The sequence below is a fragment of the Tachysurus vachellii genome, chromosome 12 (genome assembly GCF_030014155.1).
Source record: "Tachysurus vachellii isolate PV-2020 chromosome 12, HZAU_Pvac_v1, whole genome shotgun sequence".
Taxonomy (NCBI): Eukaryota; Metazoa; Chordata; class Actinopteri; order Siluriformes; family Bagridae; genus Tachysurus; species Tachysurus vachellii.
Genome location: NC_083471.1, coordinates 22606635 through 22625819, shown reverse-complemented (window position 1 = coordinate 22625819; position 19185 = coordinate 22606635). Strand labels below are relative to the sequence as shown.

General features: G+C 37.6%; 1 protein-coding gene across 3 annotated transcripts in view; it reads left to right on the top strand.

Annotated features, from left to right (window-relative positions):
- The window catches only part of cacna1ba (calcium channel, voltage-dependent, N type, alpha 1B subunit, a), a 126584-nt gene that overhangs the window by 21734 nt on the left and 85665 nt on the right, over positions 1–19185 (top strand). For all 3 annotated transcript variants that reach the window (XM_060884165.1, XM_060884162.1, XM_060884163.1), the window contains exons 4-6: positions 14431–14522; positions 14958–15110; positions 16818–17005. In XM_060884165.1, the coding sequence (XP_060740148.1) occupies positions 14431–14522; positions 14958–15110; positions 16818–17005 (433 nt within the window). The remainder of the gene's footprint in view (positions 1–14430; positions 14523–14957; positions 15111–16817; positions 17006–19185) is intronic.

Genomic DNA, 19185 nt, shown 5'->3' with positions numbered 1-19185 from the left:
AAGGCAGTGTTTGCCTTGTTTTACGGTAAGAGGTATTTGGTTAAATATTAACAAAGCACCTAATTACGTAAAGGTTTGATTGGGTGGTTAGAAAGGAGGAGCTAATGGCTCAACACTTCATTGTAGTGTGTTGTCTTTCCAAGTTTCTTTGTGACTCATTGCTTTTCTTTTATTAAGCCAAATCATTAATGCAATTCAAACAATGTAGATTCCTGCCTTGTGCCATGACTTCAGAAATAAATGACTCTCTTTGTCAGTTGCCAAGGCGAGGATAAAACCCCGACCCAAATGCAGGGATAACCAAACAAACAGTTTATTAACTAAAACGTGATTAAAAAACAGAGAAAAAAATCACTAGAACTGAACGCTGAAAATGGAAACGAACACTGAAAATACCAACTAAGCGACAGAGTACATAAATCACCGACAAAGAAAAGATGAGGACTTTGCAATGATCTCTACTTGTGCACCTGGATTTTGATACAAACAAACAAACAAACAAACAAACAAACTAAAAAAGTGTTCAAAAAATGTTTGAAGGTGGTACAGTATACAAGGATTACTCAACAATGGGAATCAAAATGGAGGAGATGTAGATGTAGAATGTAGTTATGGAAATGTAATGGTGGGTGATGGAAATACAGATGGTGAACATGGGGACCTAATCGTGTTAGGGTTTAATGGTGGATGTGCATAACCTAGCACTGGATGTAGATGGGGTGGATTTAGGTAAAGAGACCCAAAGCTGGATAAATTCTTGGTTGTGGCAACACTATTCAGTATTTCCATAACGTCCATCCTCTTTTGATCCCACACACAATCCTGTTCCAGTCACCAGGTCCCATTCCACAGTTAGGTGGAATCCAAGTGCTTGGTGCTACGTTGTGGAGTGGTTGGTTGGTTTCACATTACCCACTTTCACATTGTTGGCCTTCACCAATTGGGAGAGGTATTGGGTAGGTGTCAGTCTTCTGAAAACTCCAAGCCACATAGATGTCAGGTCCCAGCATGCCTTGGGTGGAAGGGAAGAAACCAATGTATGATAATGACAGCATTTTAAAGTGTTGTACCTTGATACAGTGAATCATTCTTCAGCAAAAGCGATTATTAAATTTTGCTATCTGCACGATCCGAGTGTGCAAAAACTCATCACAGTATAATGTATTGTAACCTAACAATACTCACTCACTCACTCACTCATTTTCTACCGCTTATCCGAACTACCTCGGGTCACGGGGAGCCTGTGCCTATCTCAGGCGTCATCGGGCATCAAGGCAGGATACACCCTGAACGGAGTGCCAACCCATCGCAGGGCACACACACACACACTACGGACAATTTTCCAGAGATGCCAATCAACCTACCATGCATGTCTTTGGACCGGGGGAGGAAACCGGAGTACCCAGAGGAAACCCCCGAGGCACGGGGAGAACATGCAAACTCCACACACACAAGGCAGAGGCGGGAATCGAACCCCCAACCCTGGAGGTGTGAGGCGAACGTGCTAACCACTAAGCCACCGTGCCCCCCACCTAACAGCACTTCATTATTAAAAGATGTGTTGAATTTAGTATTTAGTGCATCAACACATTGCATACAGACCAAAATATGTATGAATATTCTCAGTTACATTTTTCTAAGCTATTTAGCTTGGAAATAAAACCTTTAGGTCGAGAGCAGGATGTATTTTATAATTCAAATTAGCAAATTAATATTACAGTTGCTGTGCTCTGCTTGGACAGAAAAGTGGGAAAGCATTTGAATCCTGTTATTAGCATTTTCAGTATTCTTTTTATAGGGTTTGTTGTGCCAGTTGCTGAGTGCTGCAATTTAATGCTTGTGTGAATAAATCTTGAAAGCATGAGATAGCGAAAGAGGAACTATATTACACTGTTATTGCTAATGGAAAGAAAAAATGTAGTTGTTCATCATAGAATTTGTCCAAACAGGTTGTTAGCTTGTTGAGAGCAGAAAAGAACTGAGTTCTTTGAGTTTGGTACTGAATGTAAGGACACTGTAAAACAGAACGAACATTTTAGCCATATGGGAAACTCATGTGGGATTAGTTAGCATCTAACCAAATCATTTATCACTGCATTCATTTGCATCTGGTGCTATGCTTGTTTGGATGACAATGTCAGATCAGGAAGTTTGGTGAGAGACGAACTACGGTATAATGGCATAACGGTATTAGGAGAAGGGCCAGAAAGGTCAGTAGGTGCCAAAAAAGGTTAACTTTGACAGCAAGATAGCTGATCAGCAAGATAGCTGATAGAATGATTTTTTCTTAATCATTTGTGTCATGAGTCTGTCACATCTCCAATGGCTTCAGAATACAGAACTACAGTGACTGCATCAGGCTGTGGCTGAATATTCAATGAGGAAATGGAATTATTCTATTACCATATACCTGCTGAAGATTTCTGGCCACAGGCATTTTAGCATCTTAGCATCAAGGAACTATTTTTGTTCTCCTTTTGCTGGAAAATGCTGTGAAACCTTTACTCTTCGACTGGATGCTTGATCTATATAAAACTAGACAGACAGTAATATGTGCTAAATAACACTGTACCCATATACAAAGTCTGGAATGTTTAACTTTTTAACTATATACTGAGCTAGCATGACTAGCAGAGAAATGCCGATTTAACAGGTAGTAAATGAGATTTATATAATTACCTTGAGTCCCCTAATTTATCTTAAAAATACAAGCTTGGGTTGACATGTGGCTGTTGTTCTTTTTTGTCATCATCCTCAGATTTGTTAGAAAAGTGCTAATTAAACATTATTATGTAAAAATAAAAGGGAGCGTGTCACAGGAGCAGTTTCTTCTCTAATGTTAATTTTTGACAGGTTTGTAGTAGATTATTCAGGTCTGACTCATTATTAGACTTTTTTTTTTTTTTTTGACATGTTTAAGCATAATGTTGCTGTATGTTAAACAGGACAGATACTGGAAGCAAGTGTATTTTTTCTCCTGGTTGTTAAATTGTCTCATCATTTAGACAATTAGGAATATGTCTCAGATGCTAGAGCTACAGATTTGCCAACCGTTATCTGTCTATATATTTTTTTTCCAGTAGTTTGTTATGTAGTTAAGTTTCCTAATGCTGAAAATGGCTAGGAAAATGGCTGTTGAGATGATTATCTTTCCTCGACATGTAGCACTCAGGCAACCTTCTGCTACAAAGGTGTTTTTGTACCATTCACTATGTAGATTGGAAATTATATCATTTTTCTTGAGGCATATTATCTGAAATGTCAGCATTTTATCAGAAGTATGTTTATCTTCCCTGGTAAAGATGAGTAGACTCAGAAGCATGCAGGTGGATGGATGCAGTGTTGTTGCCTCAGGGAAGCCATGCTGCTTTTTGCGTCATAGTAAACACACACCGGCGCATGGATTACTACGTCTTATCTCTGACATCTCGTCTTATATTTATGCAGCACACAACTACTTGGAGAACCACAACTCCTCAGTGACGGCTCTGGACAGATGCTTTCTTATCTTATGTCTTTTGTTTCTTTTTCGACTCAGTGACAACGCCGAAATGCTCCTGTTGGGAGATCACTCACTGTCAATGCAGACAGAATATAGTAGTTTTACCTTCACTGCTTGAAAAACAGCTGTAAACCGATGAAACGCTTCACTTAGCTTGCTTTATCTTTGCTGCGATTTATGTACTGTAGCACTCACACGTGTCAGTCTGTAGTTCAGAGACTTAAGACATGTAGGTATGGGTATTTCCTTAATTCTGTCATTCATGGTAAATGTTTGTTGCCATGTGGATGCATGAGATTGAGTCGGGTGGTAAATGAATTTGCTACAGGCCTTAACTTATCAGATCACATAGACTTTCACAGACATGCATCCTCTGTAAAGAAGTCCTCTTTTTACTTATTAGTTGATCTGTAAGAATATGCTGAGTTTTAAAGACATTACTTAATCTTTCGCTCATCGTTTGTGTGATTTGCTGCTGTTAACTTTAATATATTGATGAAATAATATACTGAGTAACCAATTCTGCCAGAGAGCGATCTGAATATATATATTTGTCGTGATGCGTTTCACTCGACCACTTTCTCTCATCGCTCTTATTTCTCTATGTTGTATTCCGACGAGGGCATCGGATCCGCCTCTGTTTCTATGGCGATGAATCTCCTTGTCTCTTGCGAGCATACCCGTGTGCGCTAAACACTGACGCTGGAAAATCCCTCTGTTCCACTCAGGTGTGTCAACACACACTGTTAAATGAACACAGAAATAAAAAAAGAAAAAGAAACCCAGAGAGGATTATGTAATGGATGTGATGTCATGGATTTGTTGATTTAACTGTTACACAAGGCCTTATTATCACTCATCATGAGGTACAAAAAGCAAGATGCCTTAAAATGACATTTTAGTGGCATGTTATAGTTGGCCCTGACACAATGTACAGTTAACAGCAGAAATATTAGCCCCCTAGATGGGTGTTGTTTTATAGCCAGGAGCGTTTGTGACGGCTATTCTTGTCATCATGATGATATTTTAGCACAAAACCTTCTTTCCTTTTCCTGAAGTCTATAGTAATACTGTAGTCGATAGTATTCTGAATCAACTTAAGAAAGCATTATGCTTGAATTAATATTGCACTAAATAAAATTTGCATTACTGTGCATGTAAGAATCAAAGTATTGCTCAATGCACGCAATAATAAATTTGATATTTCATTTTTTAATACAAATGATTCATAGGTAACTGTTTTAGATTAGAATCTGTTCCATCATCATCATCATCATCATCAGCTCAGGAAAGTTGCTATAAAGGAACAGTTTGTAATTTTTAGAACCCTGGCCTGTCTGTTAAGTGAATTGTGAATTGCAGTTACAACACTGATCAGTCCGGACAATTCCTCCTAAAATATGTCTTCCAAGTAAAATATACAGATCCTAACAACTCTGATTTCTCTGGAGCTAATTTCTAAGCCAAATAAAATATGCATTAATGCTTAAAATAGTGAAAGCTGTAATGTTATATTGTGACTTAAAGCTCTTAAGGGTATTACATGTGTGAAGAAGGAATACTGTGAAGAAGGATGAATGCGTGTAGGCTTAGCATGATTTTCATTAAACGTTAAAAGCGTTTAAATAGTCCCATCTATACAGTATTTATAAATCTATCTAACAGGCTCAAAACCGCTTATCCGAACTACCTCGGGTCACGGGGAGCCTGTGTCTATCTCAGGTGTCATTGGGCATCAAGGCAGGATACACCCTGGACGGAGTGCCAACCCATCGCAGGGCACACACACACTCTCATTCACTCATGCAATCACACACTACGGACAATTTTCCAGAGATGCCAATCAACCTACCATGCATGTCTTTGGACCGGGGGAGGAAACCGGAGTACCCGGAGGAAACCCCCGAGGCACGGGGAGAACATGCAAACTCCACACACACAAGCTGGAGGCAGGAATCGAACCCCGACCCTGGAGGTGTGAGGCGAACGTGCTAACCACTAAGCCACCGTGCCCCCCTACAATTGATCAGATTTGTGATTTTGTTTCTCACGTTATGATTACACACTAACACACCTGGATATTGGCTAATAAGCTAAACACAGTACAGGTGAACACAATATGGCAGCAAAACAGTGACCTGACAGGGTGAAGACAAACACAAGCACTGTGACACAAATAATTATTAAACATCTAACACAACAAAAACATTTTAATAACATAAAGTGCACACTTAAAACATTTCATTTTAACCAACTACAAATAAAAAAGTCTAAGACGCTTTGATACTTTCCGTTCTGGTTGCATGAAATATGGAGCAGGATTAAGTTCTTTGTCCTTTGAGAACCGACATAGAATCGCACAACCTATTTTTTTATTTTTATTTTTTTTTGATCTTTTGTTATTATTCAAGCTGTTCGGTGGAGAGAAAAGACAAGAATTGCTCCACTGCTTCAGCTGAAAACAAACCATGTCAGGAACTAATAACAGGGTGCTGCAGACATTCCTAATGAAATGTTTGCCAAACACCAAAGAATTATATACACTGCAGGCGCTAGAGCGTTCCAACATTCACATGCTCAAGTTCAAAGAAATCTCTCGCATGCTGTGTTAATTAGTAATGCTGTTTAAAACAAGAACTGCTGAACCATGATAAACCTGCTATAGTAGGCTTGTGTTGGTTTGAGTATTGTTCCACAGTGTGGTTAAGTCTTTTACTCCTGATTACTCTCTGATTGCATCACTTACTATTTTAAACAATAAACTATTGAATCTTTTGTCCATTCTCAGTAACAGAGCAAGCAGGTAAATATTCTTCGTTCTTGATTTTATATAACTGAGCTGTCGAATTCTCAAATCTGATTGGTTAGGAGGTGTTGATTAGTTTTCTATGGCAGCATGGACCTGACCTGTATAACAAATGCATTATTGTAATGTGTTCATTGTTACTGTATGTATTAGCATTTCTGTAAATCATCTTGAGAACTAAAAGTGAGTTTTAAAATTACTTGATCGATTTGATATCACTGAGCTGTTGAATTCTCAGATCTGATTGGTTAGAAGGTGTTGACATTTTACTTGATTGATTTTTATCACAGGTCTCAATATTTTACTATAATTTTTTCCCTTCAAACACACAGTATGACCGAATTTGAACTTCAGCTCTATATGTATGTAGCCTAACTTCCGATTCCTGCCTTACTGAAACTAGGCATATTATTAATGTATTATCATCATACCAATATATCTTGTACATATTGCATAAATCTTGTATATACCTAATATATCAGTACAGTGGAACCTCTGCATATGGATTTAATTCATTCTACAACTGTGTAATGAATTTTCCTGTAGAAAATATAAATGCAATAAATGTAAATGTTGATTATTTGTTCCAGCCACTAAAAATGTTACCAGTATTACCAATGGTGGATGCTGGCTTTCTATTCTATTTAGCAAGTTTGCTTGTTCTTGCACTGGCTGCTTTTTTAGCTATTTTTTAGCTTCTTTCTTAAAAGTGGCTCTGTTTTCTTTGTGCTACCGTATGCCAAAAAATTACAAAATTCTAATTCTAAAAAAAATTCAAAAGGGAGGGCGTTCGTATGCCGAGGTTCCACTGTATATCAATATATTCAGACCATCTCTGAAGCAATGCAGGAGATTTTATTTTATGTAAGAGATATTTCAGAATTTAAGGTAAGGTGAGGTTAACATTTGAAAACGTATCTGTCATTTTTTATACGTATCTTTTATACATAACTTTCACATGTTGTTTGCTTGTCCCGTGACTTCGTTCATGTGAGTTTGAGAAGTATACAGAATATCTACGAAGTACTATTATGTTAAATTCTCAATTCTGATTGGTTGGAATTCATTTAATGTAACAGCTGCTTTGACAGACGTTTTCTGTAAGGAGATTTATGAAAGTTTCGGGGCTTTGTAACAGTTAGTAACTTCGTGTCTACAGGAAAGTCTTCAAAAGAAAAAAAACTTTGTGGTTTGGTAAAATGACAAGCTGCATTTCTTTTTTGTTTGATTAATTTCAAGAAAGAGAGAAGAGAGATAGAGTGGCTGGTGATGGAATGACTAAAGCCGATATAATGTAATCAATACCATAACTTTATAAATGGATATTTCATAACATTCCAAAAAAAACAACTCACTGTAAATGATAATACAGTTCATGATGTGTTGTTTTGGAAAATAATCATCTTTGGTGTTGATAATTATAACACCCATCAGTGATTATTTTCCTGTAACAGCACACTTTATCATATTTTATTCTTAACATCTGCTGTTCCAAGAGCCCAATGAAAGCACTTGTTACGTAGCATGTGCATGATAAATAACATTTTGTTGTATAACAAATTGTCTGAGAGAGAGGTTTTTCATCGATTAAATGAAGACAAAATACCTTTAGGAGATACGTGGAATATGTATTTATCATCATAATCGTGTTTAGAAGGCGGAAAAGACCCATCGACAGTATGCATGTATGCACACAAACCTGTTGCTTTATGTATCACTGCAGAATGATATTCCTGTTGCTGCTAGTTTTCAGTCAGTGATTGATGAATGTGGAGCCCCACAGTGACAGGACAAATCTGAATTCTGTCCAAATCCCCCTTCTTATCTCTCGCTCTACAGAGATAGGAGTGACTTTACACTGTCATGGTGCCTTAGAGAGGCAATCAGAAAGAAAAGGCAGAAATTTTACACCACTTTTAGTAAGATTTGGGGTTAGATAAAGACTCTCAAACAGAAAAGTACAGACTTGGGTTTGCTCTCACTCTCTCACTCACTCACTCATTTTCTACCGCTTATCCGAACTACCTCGGGTCACGGGGAGCCTGTGCCTATCTCAGGCGTCATCGGGCATCAAGGCAGGATACACCCTGGACGGAGTGCCAACCCATCGCAGGGCACACACACACTCTCATTCACTCACACAATCACAAACTACGAGCAATTTTCCAGAGATGCCAATCAACCTACCATGCATGTCTTTGGACCGGGGGAGGAAACCAGAGTACCCAGAGAAAACCCCCGAGGCACGGGGAGAGCATGCAAACTCCACACACACAAGGCGGAGGCGGGAATCAAACCCCCAACCCTGGAGGTGTGAGGAGAACGTGCTAACCACTAAGCCACCGTGCCCCCTGACTTGGGTTTGCTGACTAAGGAAAATCTGTGCTTTTTGTGAGTGTTTTTTTTATCTTATATAGTAACACATGCAGTGTTTTGTAGTTTTAAGAAAGAAAAAAGAAAGACCTTGATGTGTGCATTGTGTCAAATCAAACCCCAATTTGGAAATTGTTTCTTTCTGCTAGTGAATTGATCAGCGAATGCATAATTCATTGTCATTGGGAACCTGATGCACCTTGAACCTGTAAATCAGCAGATTAAATTTGATGAATATTCTGCTGCTCTTGTGAATTTTTTAGTGGAGTCTGGTGATGTGATCTGTCTTGCGTCCTGACATTGAGAGTGTGTGATTTTGCAGGTTTGGTTTTCTTGCACACGATAAATAAAATTGTAGGCTTTCACAGGCCTGTGTAATAACCTGCCAGTCAAACCCTGACTGTGAGTGACAGAGGCCAGACTGTATTTGTGAAAGTGTGTCTAGTGGTCATGGGAGCTTTGCTCTAGGGTTTGGGGCTTTGGTGTCTAAGTAAAGTATTCACAAATGAAAGTTATGAATGGGCAGTATGATAATAATCTTAATAAATTGTAATAAATTGTGTTGCAATGATCTTTTCTGTGATATCAAAGCTACAGGTATATATATTCTATAACAAATGTTGATCAGAAACATCTGATTAGCGTTTACAATTTTGTACTGAATCTTCTAAATAGTAAAATGTTATTTATAGTTTGATTGTCAGATTAATCCTGTCAGTTTATCTTATTTTAACTAGCTAGTTAGCTACCAGCATGTAGGTGAATGTTTCTCAATGACTTTTAAGAATTCTCTCAGAAATCCTGTCAGTTTTGTCTCTATTATCTTGCTAGCATCAACTAGAGTTAGCGATAAATGTGTAAGCATATAGTAAGTAAGCAAGCAGCTAGCGTTGTGTAGCATTGTGTAGATTATGAGCATTTATGTACCTGACATTTTTACATAAAATCATGTGAGGTTAGTTTTAAAATCCTCTCAGCAAGCCTTTCAGGTTATTAGCTAGTTAGCATGGTGTATTTATTGTCATAACATTCCTCTCGGAAATCCTGTAAGTTTTGTTCATATTAACTATCTAGCATAAAGTAAGTTAAATGCATAAGTAGCAAGTACTAAGTAAACAGCCAGCATTTGTAGATTATTAGCATATACGGACATGTCATTTTTACAAGAAATCCTGTCAGGATAGATCATATTAGCTGGCTTGAATATTATCTGAGGTCTAAGAACATTTATGGATATGACAAAATATTCTCTCAGAACTCTGATTTCAAAAAATCTTTTCATGAATTGTCTTAGGTTACGTTCATATTAACTAGTTAGTTAGCCCTGTAAAGATTAGGAGCAATTATGGATACAACTAAAAAAAATGATCATAAATCCTGCTGAGTTAGTCGTTATTGGCCAACGACTTCCTCATTTCAAGCCAAAATGCTTTTGAAGCATTAGACACTTTCAGTTGGACATTACACAGCTAAAAGACTTTAGCTCATCCACAGATATGGAAAACCCCACTTCATAGTATCTTGATGCATTTAGCATCGATGCTAGAAGTGATGCACTTTTGCGAAGGAATGGAGCTGGCTCAGGAGCAGTGTGTTTGCCGCAGGTCCATTAGTTAGCTAATCTCCTGTGGTGGGGGTCTGTAGGAGATTTTGTGCTGGTGTTCCAGATGTTTCTTAGCGGTGGCTGATGATCAACATCCTCTGCAGGTCAGCTGTTTAGGAAACATTATAGGAGAAGTGCTTCTGGGGAAACCAGCTTAGATTATCCACTTATGAGAAAAAACTGACTTAGAGCAGGTAATTGATAGATGGACATAGAAAGCCAGAGAGAATTTTATGTTTACATTTATGCTGTGGGTTTTCCTTTGGATCATGGAGTTGGTTTTCACAACCTCATTGGTTAGCGACTTGAGCAGAATGTTTTCTTGACCTTTCATGGTGCTTAATAACAGGAAGCTCGAGCTGGCTGTAGTATGAATGTAGTGCTGCAGAAATCCTGACAAGCTTCTAGTCACACCCAGCAATTTAGACTACGTAACTGATCAAGGCGATAATAGAAACCGGAATGGAAGTGTTGGCCATGAACTTTATTTAGAAGTGAGGTGAAAAAGCAGTGTTTATGTGTTTTAATGAGTCAAGTAAGACTTTCTTCTTAATAATATGGAAAGAATCTGCTAGTTTGGCACCATAATACAAGAATGCAGCTGGTAATGTTTATTTCCTCATTAGATTTTGCAGTTTTCAATAGACTATAAAGTAACCAAGACACAAATTAAGTTATACAATGCTGATACTCACAATTATAAAGTAGGAAAAGTCATTATAATTACATATTTTGGCATTTAACAGCCCTACATTATCTATTACACTGGACATTATCTGCCCTTTTAGTAATATGCCACCTTTTCTCTTTGCTGTTTAGCATAAAATCGATCGCACTGTGTAGTTTTACCCTGTGCTTGGAGGTATGGTTTATTATATTAATTTTTGTCTTCTGTGATAATTTAGTTGACAAATAGCATCTCAGAAATGACCAGTCACTGCTTGTTTAAGCAATCAACTTGGACAAACAGAAATGATTAAAAGAAAACTTCAGTGTTTTTTTTAATCTCTTAGTCTGCAGTGAATATATAGTTGTGGTTGATGATTACTATAGATATGATTATCATTTCTACACAGTGCTCTGAGCTGGACAAAGAGAAGAAAACCTGTTTACTTCAGATAAACCCATTGAATGAATACTCACTCACTCATCTTCTACCGCTTATCCGAACTACCTCGGGTCACGGGGAGCCTGTGCCTATCTCAGGCGTCATCGGGGCATCAAGGCAGGATACACCCTGGACGGAATGCCAACCCATAACAGGGCACACACACACTCTCATTCACTCACACAATTACACACTACGGACAATTTTCCAGAGATGCCAATCAACCTACCAATGCATGTCTTTGGACCGGGGGAGGAAACCGGAGTACCCGGAGGAAACCCCTGAGGCATGAGGAGAACATGCAAACTCCACATATACAAGGCGGAGGCGGGAATCGAACCCCCAACCCTGGAGGTATGAGGCGAACGTGCTAACCACTAAGCCACCGTGCCCATTGAATGAATATTTAAATTTTATTCCCTGTAGCACACAGTGTTACATAAGATAAAACTATGTTAACAGATTGTCTTAAACAAACACTGTCTGAGCTCTAAATAATTCATGTTCATACATTGACCCGGATGGTAAAGACATACCTTCTGCTTCATTTTAATATTATATCTTCAAACGTTAATGAACAAATATTTAATTAAACTCAAGCAGAGGGCAGTAAATAAAAGCCTCGTTAATACTGTGTAAAAGTTTTTTTTTCTACTGCAATTAAACCTTCCTGCTGTTAGCAGAGGAAATTTGCTATAGGTTAAACAAACTTGATATAGAGGAATTCTAAACAGAAATATTATATTCAGAATATAACCGTACTATAAAAATCGAGAGTTTGTGAAAGTTCTGTCAGGAAACAGAGTAGGAGGTGTGGATTCAAATACAGGTCATTTTATTATTATGAACTTTTCTAACAGGCAATGGTCAACACAACAGCGTAATACGGGTTAGGGAAAATGAATATCAGGAAAATACAAAGCAGGAGTTGAGATGATCTAATATGAGAAAATGTCATTAAATAAGGATTATAAACATTTGACTAGGAAAATATGACTAGGAATATGAGAAATCTTGTCATCATATTAGCTATATAGCAAGCTTTAACAGAAAAGAATAATAATTTTAATGAAAATGTCTTAAGAATACTCCAGAAAATCCTTTCAGGTTAGCTACATGGATTGTTTTGTGATAAAGTATTCTGTATGAAATACAAAATAACCTTCTAGTTGAATTCAAAGTCAGTATGCTGCTACTGGAGCTCCCCAGTGAGCACCCAAAACACGTTCCTGCCTTTCCAACGGCTGCTCCAGCCAAAACACCAATCCTCTATGACACCTCTAATAATCCTGCAGGACTCCAGGGGAGCGTGAAATCTCCGTTAGTTCACAAAATATTTTGCATCAGACATCTGGGAAGAATTGGTTTTAAATGAAGTGTAGTAAGTTAAATGAAATGTAGTTGTTGATTAAAAGTTTGAGGTACGGATGGGTGGAGATGATTATATAGTGGTTTGTCTATCGAGTAAAAAGATAATTACATTCACCTCTCTATTCAGTTTCTGTCGTTCTATAGTGGTTTTGAAGCACAACTAAGAAAGCACAGTCTCTCGCTTAAGTTATCTCTTATCATCTATCAATCCTTCTAATGTTAGCTCCTATTGTTAGCCAGGATTTAATACAATTTCTCTCAGAAATTTTGTCCAGTTCGTTTATCTAAACTAGCTGAATATTTTATTATTATTTTTAAGAAATTCTTTTAGAAATCATGTAACTCAAGTTAGCTATTTGAGTATCTCTAATGACAAAGAAAAATTTAATTAAATGTTAAAAAACTTATAAAACAAAACAAACAAGATATCTGACTGACAATTAGTTAAAAAAAACTTGCTTTACGTTAAAAAGAAAGTTTTGAGAGTTAGCTTATGTGATCTATGCAGTAAGTAAATAACATAAACATTAATAAATATGATTTTGTCAGAAATTCTGTCAGGGTAGCTAGTCAACTTGTACAGCAAAGAATAATAATATTCATTAAAAATGACTTAAAAAGCCTTTCGGAAGTTCTGTTTTTAGCTTGTGTTAGCTAAATGGCTTGCTTTGTGAAAATCCTCTCATTATCATCTCAAGAAATTTGAGGTTATTTTAGAAATCATGTCATGTTACATAAATAGCAAGCTTTATCAGGAAAGAATAATATTTTTAATGAAAATGTCCAAGAATTGTGTCCCTAAGAAATCTTGTCAGTTTAGCTACATGGATTATTTTGTGACTCAAGAATCTTCTCAGAAATTCTGTCAGGTTAGCTTATGTTAGCTAAATAGATTGCTTTGTGACTCAAAATCTTTTCAGAAATCCTGTCACGTTAGCTCATGTTAACTGTGAAGCTTGTGATAAATGAAGGTGATAAACATTTTTGAATTTGGCTTAAACTTTCTTTCAAATATCACATCATGTTAGCTAAATAGCATAAAACCTTTAGCTACAGCAGATAGCAGTGTATTGGTGAGTTCAACCAGGGTCAAGGCTTAGACAAGAGATGAAGCTAAAGCACAGAGAATACATACATTAATACTGTATATGCTACAGTACAGTACTTTCTTTCCCTCTTTTTAGACAGCCAAAGGAGCTGAAGCGGAAATGAGCGTGTGTGTGTGTGTGTGTGTGTGTGTGTGTGTGTGTATGTCTTTGTACCAGGCCTCTTTTAAACAGAATTGCTGTGATTACATGGAAGTTCCCAGGAGAAAGTCTTTTTCACCACTCAGTGCTTAGATTTGCCTGCTGAGGAACCTAGTGCTTTAAAAGCACAGTGAAAAAGATTTAATCTGTCATTCTATCCATAGCCCATTGGAAAGCTCTTGTACTGTTGGAACAGTTAAGCGTGGATTGGCTTTTTCTTTTCTTATGGCTTTTGCATTTCACCAGACATATTTAAGCAAACATTTTTTCACAGTGATTAGAATTGTAAAAGTTGCTACCGGTTCTATTTTGTATTCACAGAATTGTAGGCATCGTTTCATCCTCTGTCATATCTTGTCACCTCTGTTGAGAGAGCTGTTTATTAATATTGTGTGCTTTTACTGTTTTTTTTTTTTGCAGGATTTTGACCACCGTCGGGACAGACTTTGACTTGCGGACACTCAGGGCAGTGCGAGTCCTACGGCCACTCAAACTGGTGTCTGGAATTCCCAGTAAGTTATCAGATATTACTTATTAAACTAAACATTTTACTACTACTGAATGTAGTAAAAAGGCATTTTTATTATAATCTTAAATTCACAAAATTCAGTGTTGCAGGAATCCACACTGAAATCAATTTTTCTTAGTAATGGATCTATACATATGTATGTGACAGGAAAAGATGAAACCCAACAATCATTGTTGATTGTGGGTAGGAACTAAAGTGGTAAGAGGGGAAATTAAAGAAAAATAGAAGCACACATTTTATATATATATATATTATTATGATTATATATACGGATATAATTTGCATAAAATGAGAATGATTCAGATGTCACTTGTTGTGCTGTCACTTGCCACTGTTGCTCCATGTAGATCCTTTCCCTTTCTAGCGTGAACGTGAAATTTTTGACAAACATTCATCAGATCTATTCTTTCTGTGACAGGTCTTCAGGTGGTCCTGAAGTCCATCATGAAAGCCATGGTGCCTCTGCTGCAGATCGGCCTGCTGCTTTTCTTTGCAATCCTCATGTTTGCCATCATTGGTCTGGACTTCTACATGGGCAAGTTCCATCGTGCCTGTTTCAGGAACGATACTAGTACGTATATCTTTCTGGAAGAACGTCATCTGGTTAACTCCTACTACCATGCTTCCATTTTTTCCCATGCATCAAGGACAGTTACAGTATACTTCCTCAGGGTCTACTCATAGTTCTTTCTTCCTAAATAATTCTACGTGAAACTTTATGTGATTGAAAAAACTAGAGGAACAAAAGAAAAAAGAAGGGTGCCTTTCTTTAAAGTGTAAACAATTTACTCTGTATTAATAATTGTTGACATGTTTTGGAAATAAAGTTACTGCATCCTCTTATCAAAAGGTTCTCCTCCAAGGTTCAAGATTTTAGCTTGCAAAGCTTTTTTCAAAGGAAAGTTCTCATAAAGAGACTCTCTCTCTCTCTCACACACACACACACACACACACAGAGCTGAATAAGAATTTAATAAAATAATGCTTAGACAGGCAGCTTATATACAGACATTCTCACACAAGGTGAGAGGGAGAAAGGAAGAAAGAGAAAATAAAGATAAAGAAATCGTTGTGAGTCTACAAGTGGGATTGAAGCAATCCCCATCTGATATCTCTGCCCTTCTAACAGAGCTAAGACAAGCAGAACTCAACATTTAGCAATACACACAGAACTTCTGTGAAGGTCAAGCAGTATCATCATGAATCACAAATCCTAAAATAATGGTCGGGTAGAAGAGAGGACTATTTTAACTTTAAGAAGCTTTAGGTCAAGTTTTTCTGTTTTCTTTTCCTTTTTTTTCTATTTTTCTGTTTTTAGCTAACTTACTAAGATCAAAATATTTATAGAGAAGTTCCAAAAAAAAATGTTTTTTTCATAAGTATGTTTCTATCTGGGGGCACGGTGGCTTAGTGGTTAGCACGTTCGCCTCACACCTCCAGGGTTGGGGGTTCGACTCCCGCCTCCGCCTTGTGTGTGTGGAGTTTGCATGTTCTCCCCGTGCCTCGGGGGTTTCCTCCGGGTACTCCGGTTTCCTCCCCCGGTCCAAAGACATGCATGGTAGGTTGATTGGCATCTCTGGAAAATTGTCTGTAGTGTGTGATTGCGTGAGTGAATGAGTGTGTGTGTGTGCCCTGCGATGGGTTGGCACTCCGTCCAGGGTGTATCCTGCCTTGATGCCCGATGACGCCTGCGATCCGAGGTAGTTCAGATAAGCGGTAGAAGATGAATGAATGAATGTTTCTATCTTGAAAATAAACTGTAAAATCAAACCCATTTCCTTCTCTGAGATGAATTCGAGTACTTGTTCATAAGAATCTCAAATTTAAAAGTGTTTATCTTCAACCACTAAAATTCTGTGTAAGATTATCAACAGAGGGAAAAACACAGGTCTCACACTGAAAGCCAACAGTTTTGACAGAGAGTCCTGACTCATTTTATATCAGACTTGTGAAGATAAAATAATTCATTTGTATATACTGATTGACAATGTCTGATTAGATGATTCTAATTCTTCTGGTATAATGGAGCATCAGCGAACAGCATGATTTAAATAAAATGTTCCTCCAGAAGAACAACTTGAAGAACTTTTAATGATTCTCCATAATGGTGGAAAATTTCTTAGAAGGAAAACCTTGTTATGTGATTATTCTTATAGACATACAGTAGGATACACAACAAAGGCGAATTGTCTTAAAAAATGTTACAAATATGTTAGTATTTGGTTGATGCAGTTTGCTGTGGCGTTCACTGACTGTTGTGTTGCATGTGTCCACTCAGATGAACTGGTGGCTGAGTTCCCATGTGGCTCGGAGCCTCCAGCACATGTCTGTGAGAACGGCACCACATGTCGGGAGTACTGGCCTGGCCCCAACTTTGGCATCACCAACTTTGATAACATCCTCTTCGCCGTTCTCACAGTCTTCCAGTGCATTACCATGGAGGGCTGGGTGGAAATCCTTTACAATGTGAGTCACGGTATTTCTTCACTTCATCAGAATTTATCTAAACTGAACATTTACATTATTTAGTGCCATATTAATCAAAGAAAGACCTTACAAAGTAAATTTTTAGTAGCAAGCTCAGTTTGGCTGGAGATGATGATTCATTTAATGGTAAATGGAATAAAACACAAAGGGAGTGCTATTTAATATGGAAAAATAAATAATGACGTAGTAGTGGGATGGCCTAAAATCTGAAAACCTGTGATTTGATTATTCTATCTGTCTATCTATCTATCTATCTTTCTCTCTCTCTCTCTCTCTCTCTCTTATATATATACATATCGTCGCTGTCAGGCGGAATCCTCGTATCTCCAAAACCGTTATTTTTCAGGAAATGAAAAAAACGCCGTACCTTATCTGCAGTGCACAGGGTTTAGTCCGCGTTGCAGTGGATTGTCTTGCACTAAATTCCTGTCCTCAGACGAGCACCAGAACTAGCGGGGATCAAGATTTTTTTCTTTGAGCCCAGTGTTTTGAAGACATTTACCTCAGAAGATGTGTTGATTCGTTGCGATTCTTCTTGAGGAGAAATATGACGCGAAGCTCTCACACGGAGTGAGGAAGAGGTGGACAGTTGAAGTGTCCAATGGAGTTATGAGATTTGCGCTCAAGCTATTTTCAAGACTTTAGATTGGTTAATAACTTGTAAAAATAACAGACCCACGTGGGGACTGACCAATAGCATCGATATGTGAAAAAATATGAAATTGACCAAATTTGGACATACGAGGTTTCCGCCCGACAGCGACAATATATATATATATATATATATATATATATATATATATATATATATATATATATATACCATAACACCAAACCAATGGACATGTATAGAAAAGGAAAAATTTTTCAATTTTTTATGCATATTTATTCTTAATGAGCAAGCCAGAGGTGACTGTACCAAGGTAAAACTCCCATTATTGTGCTTTTATTCAGTTATAGTTACATTTAATTAATACTCTCCAAAACTATTCCTGTTACTGTCACTCAGTTGGTCCAAAATATTCAGCTTGTTAATGTGATAGCGACAAATAATCTGTCCTTAGATTTCCATTTTGCAATGGTGAAAATGCTTAAAGGAATAACAAGTGCATTAATATATAAACATAAACTTGTGTTAATAATTAAATGACATACTTCCTCATGGTCTCCTCACTTGATGTTTAATCGTTCTTTTTTCTTAAATGGTTCTCCCGAATTAAAAAGACTCCCTGAGGAACAACCCCCCCAAAAAAAAAAGAAATTTGCCTTTCTCTAAAAAAGCGAACATTTACTCTTGTTTTGGAAAGTAGGCTTGGATTTTTTTTTCATCTATGTTCTTGATATAAGGTGCTCTGTAGTTCAAGATTCCAGCTTTTTTTTGTAGTTGTTAAAAATTTGCTCAGGTGAGGAAAATTAGGTGTCCGTTAATATCTAAAAAAAACTGCTTTAATATAAAATCATTGTTGTGGTGCAGGACAAAGGCGAATGAGGATCCAAATGCAGTTTTAGACTTTTACTAAACCAAGACAAGAAACAGGCAAACAAACAGAACACAATACAGAGCACACAGGAGACGGGAACATTAACACCAACTTACAACAACGACCAACACCAGGGAAGTGAACAAACAGAGTATATATAGCTGACAGGAACCAATGACAAAGCGGAACTAATTAGAGACAAAGACAACACACCTGAAGGAGAGAAGGAGTACAATTAATGTCCATGGAAACCAAAGAGTGGGCGGAGCAAACAATTAACAACCGGGAAAGACAGCAGACAGAAACGGGACAGAAACACAGACAGACTCATTACAATCATCATCTTGAGGTTTGTCTAAAAGTTGGAGTTACTTTTAAAGTACCCACCTTCTAACCAATCAAATTCAAGCATTCAGCAGCACTGTGCTATAACTCGCTATACATTTCCATTTCCAGACTGCTGCACTTCACGTGTACTCGCTATACAGAGACGCAGATGCTGTGATACCTTGCGTCTGTGCCGTATCAATGGCTTTGTGTTTGCTTTCTCAGAACACTGCTGAATCACTGTTTACCCACTGGGAGCTTAACAGCATTATCAGTCCCGCTCCTTTCGTGCGTGATCTCGGCTGGCGGTGGTCTACTGGTGATTGATTTTAAGTTCGAAACACTTCACTT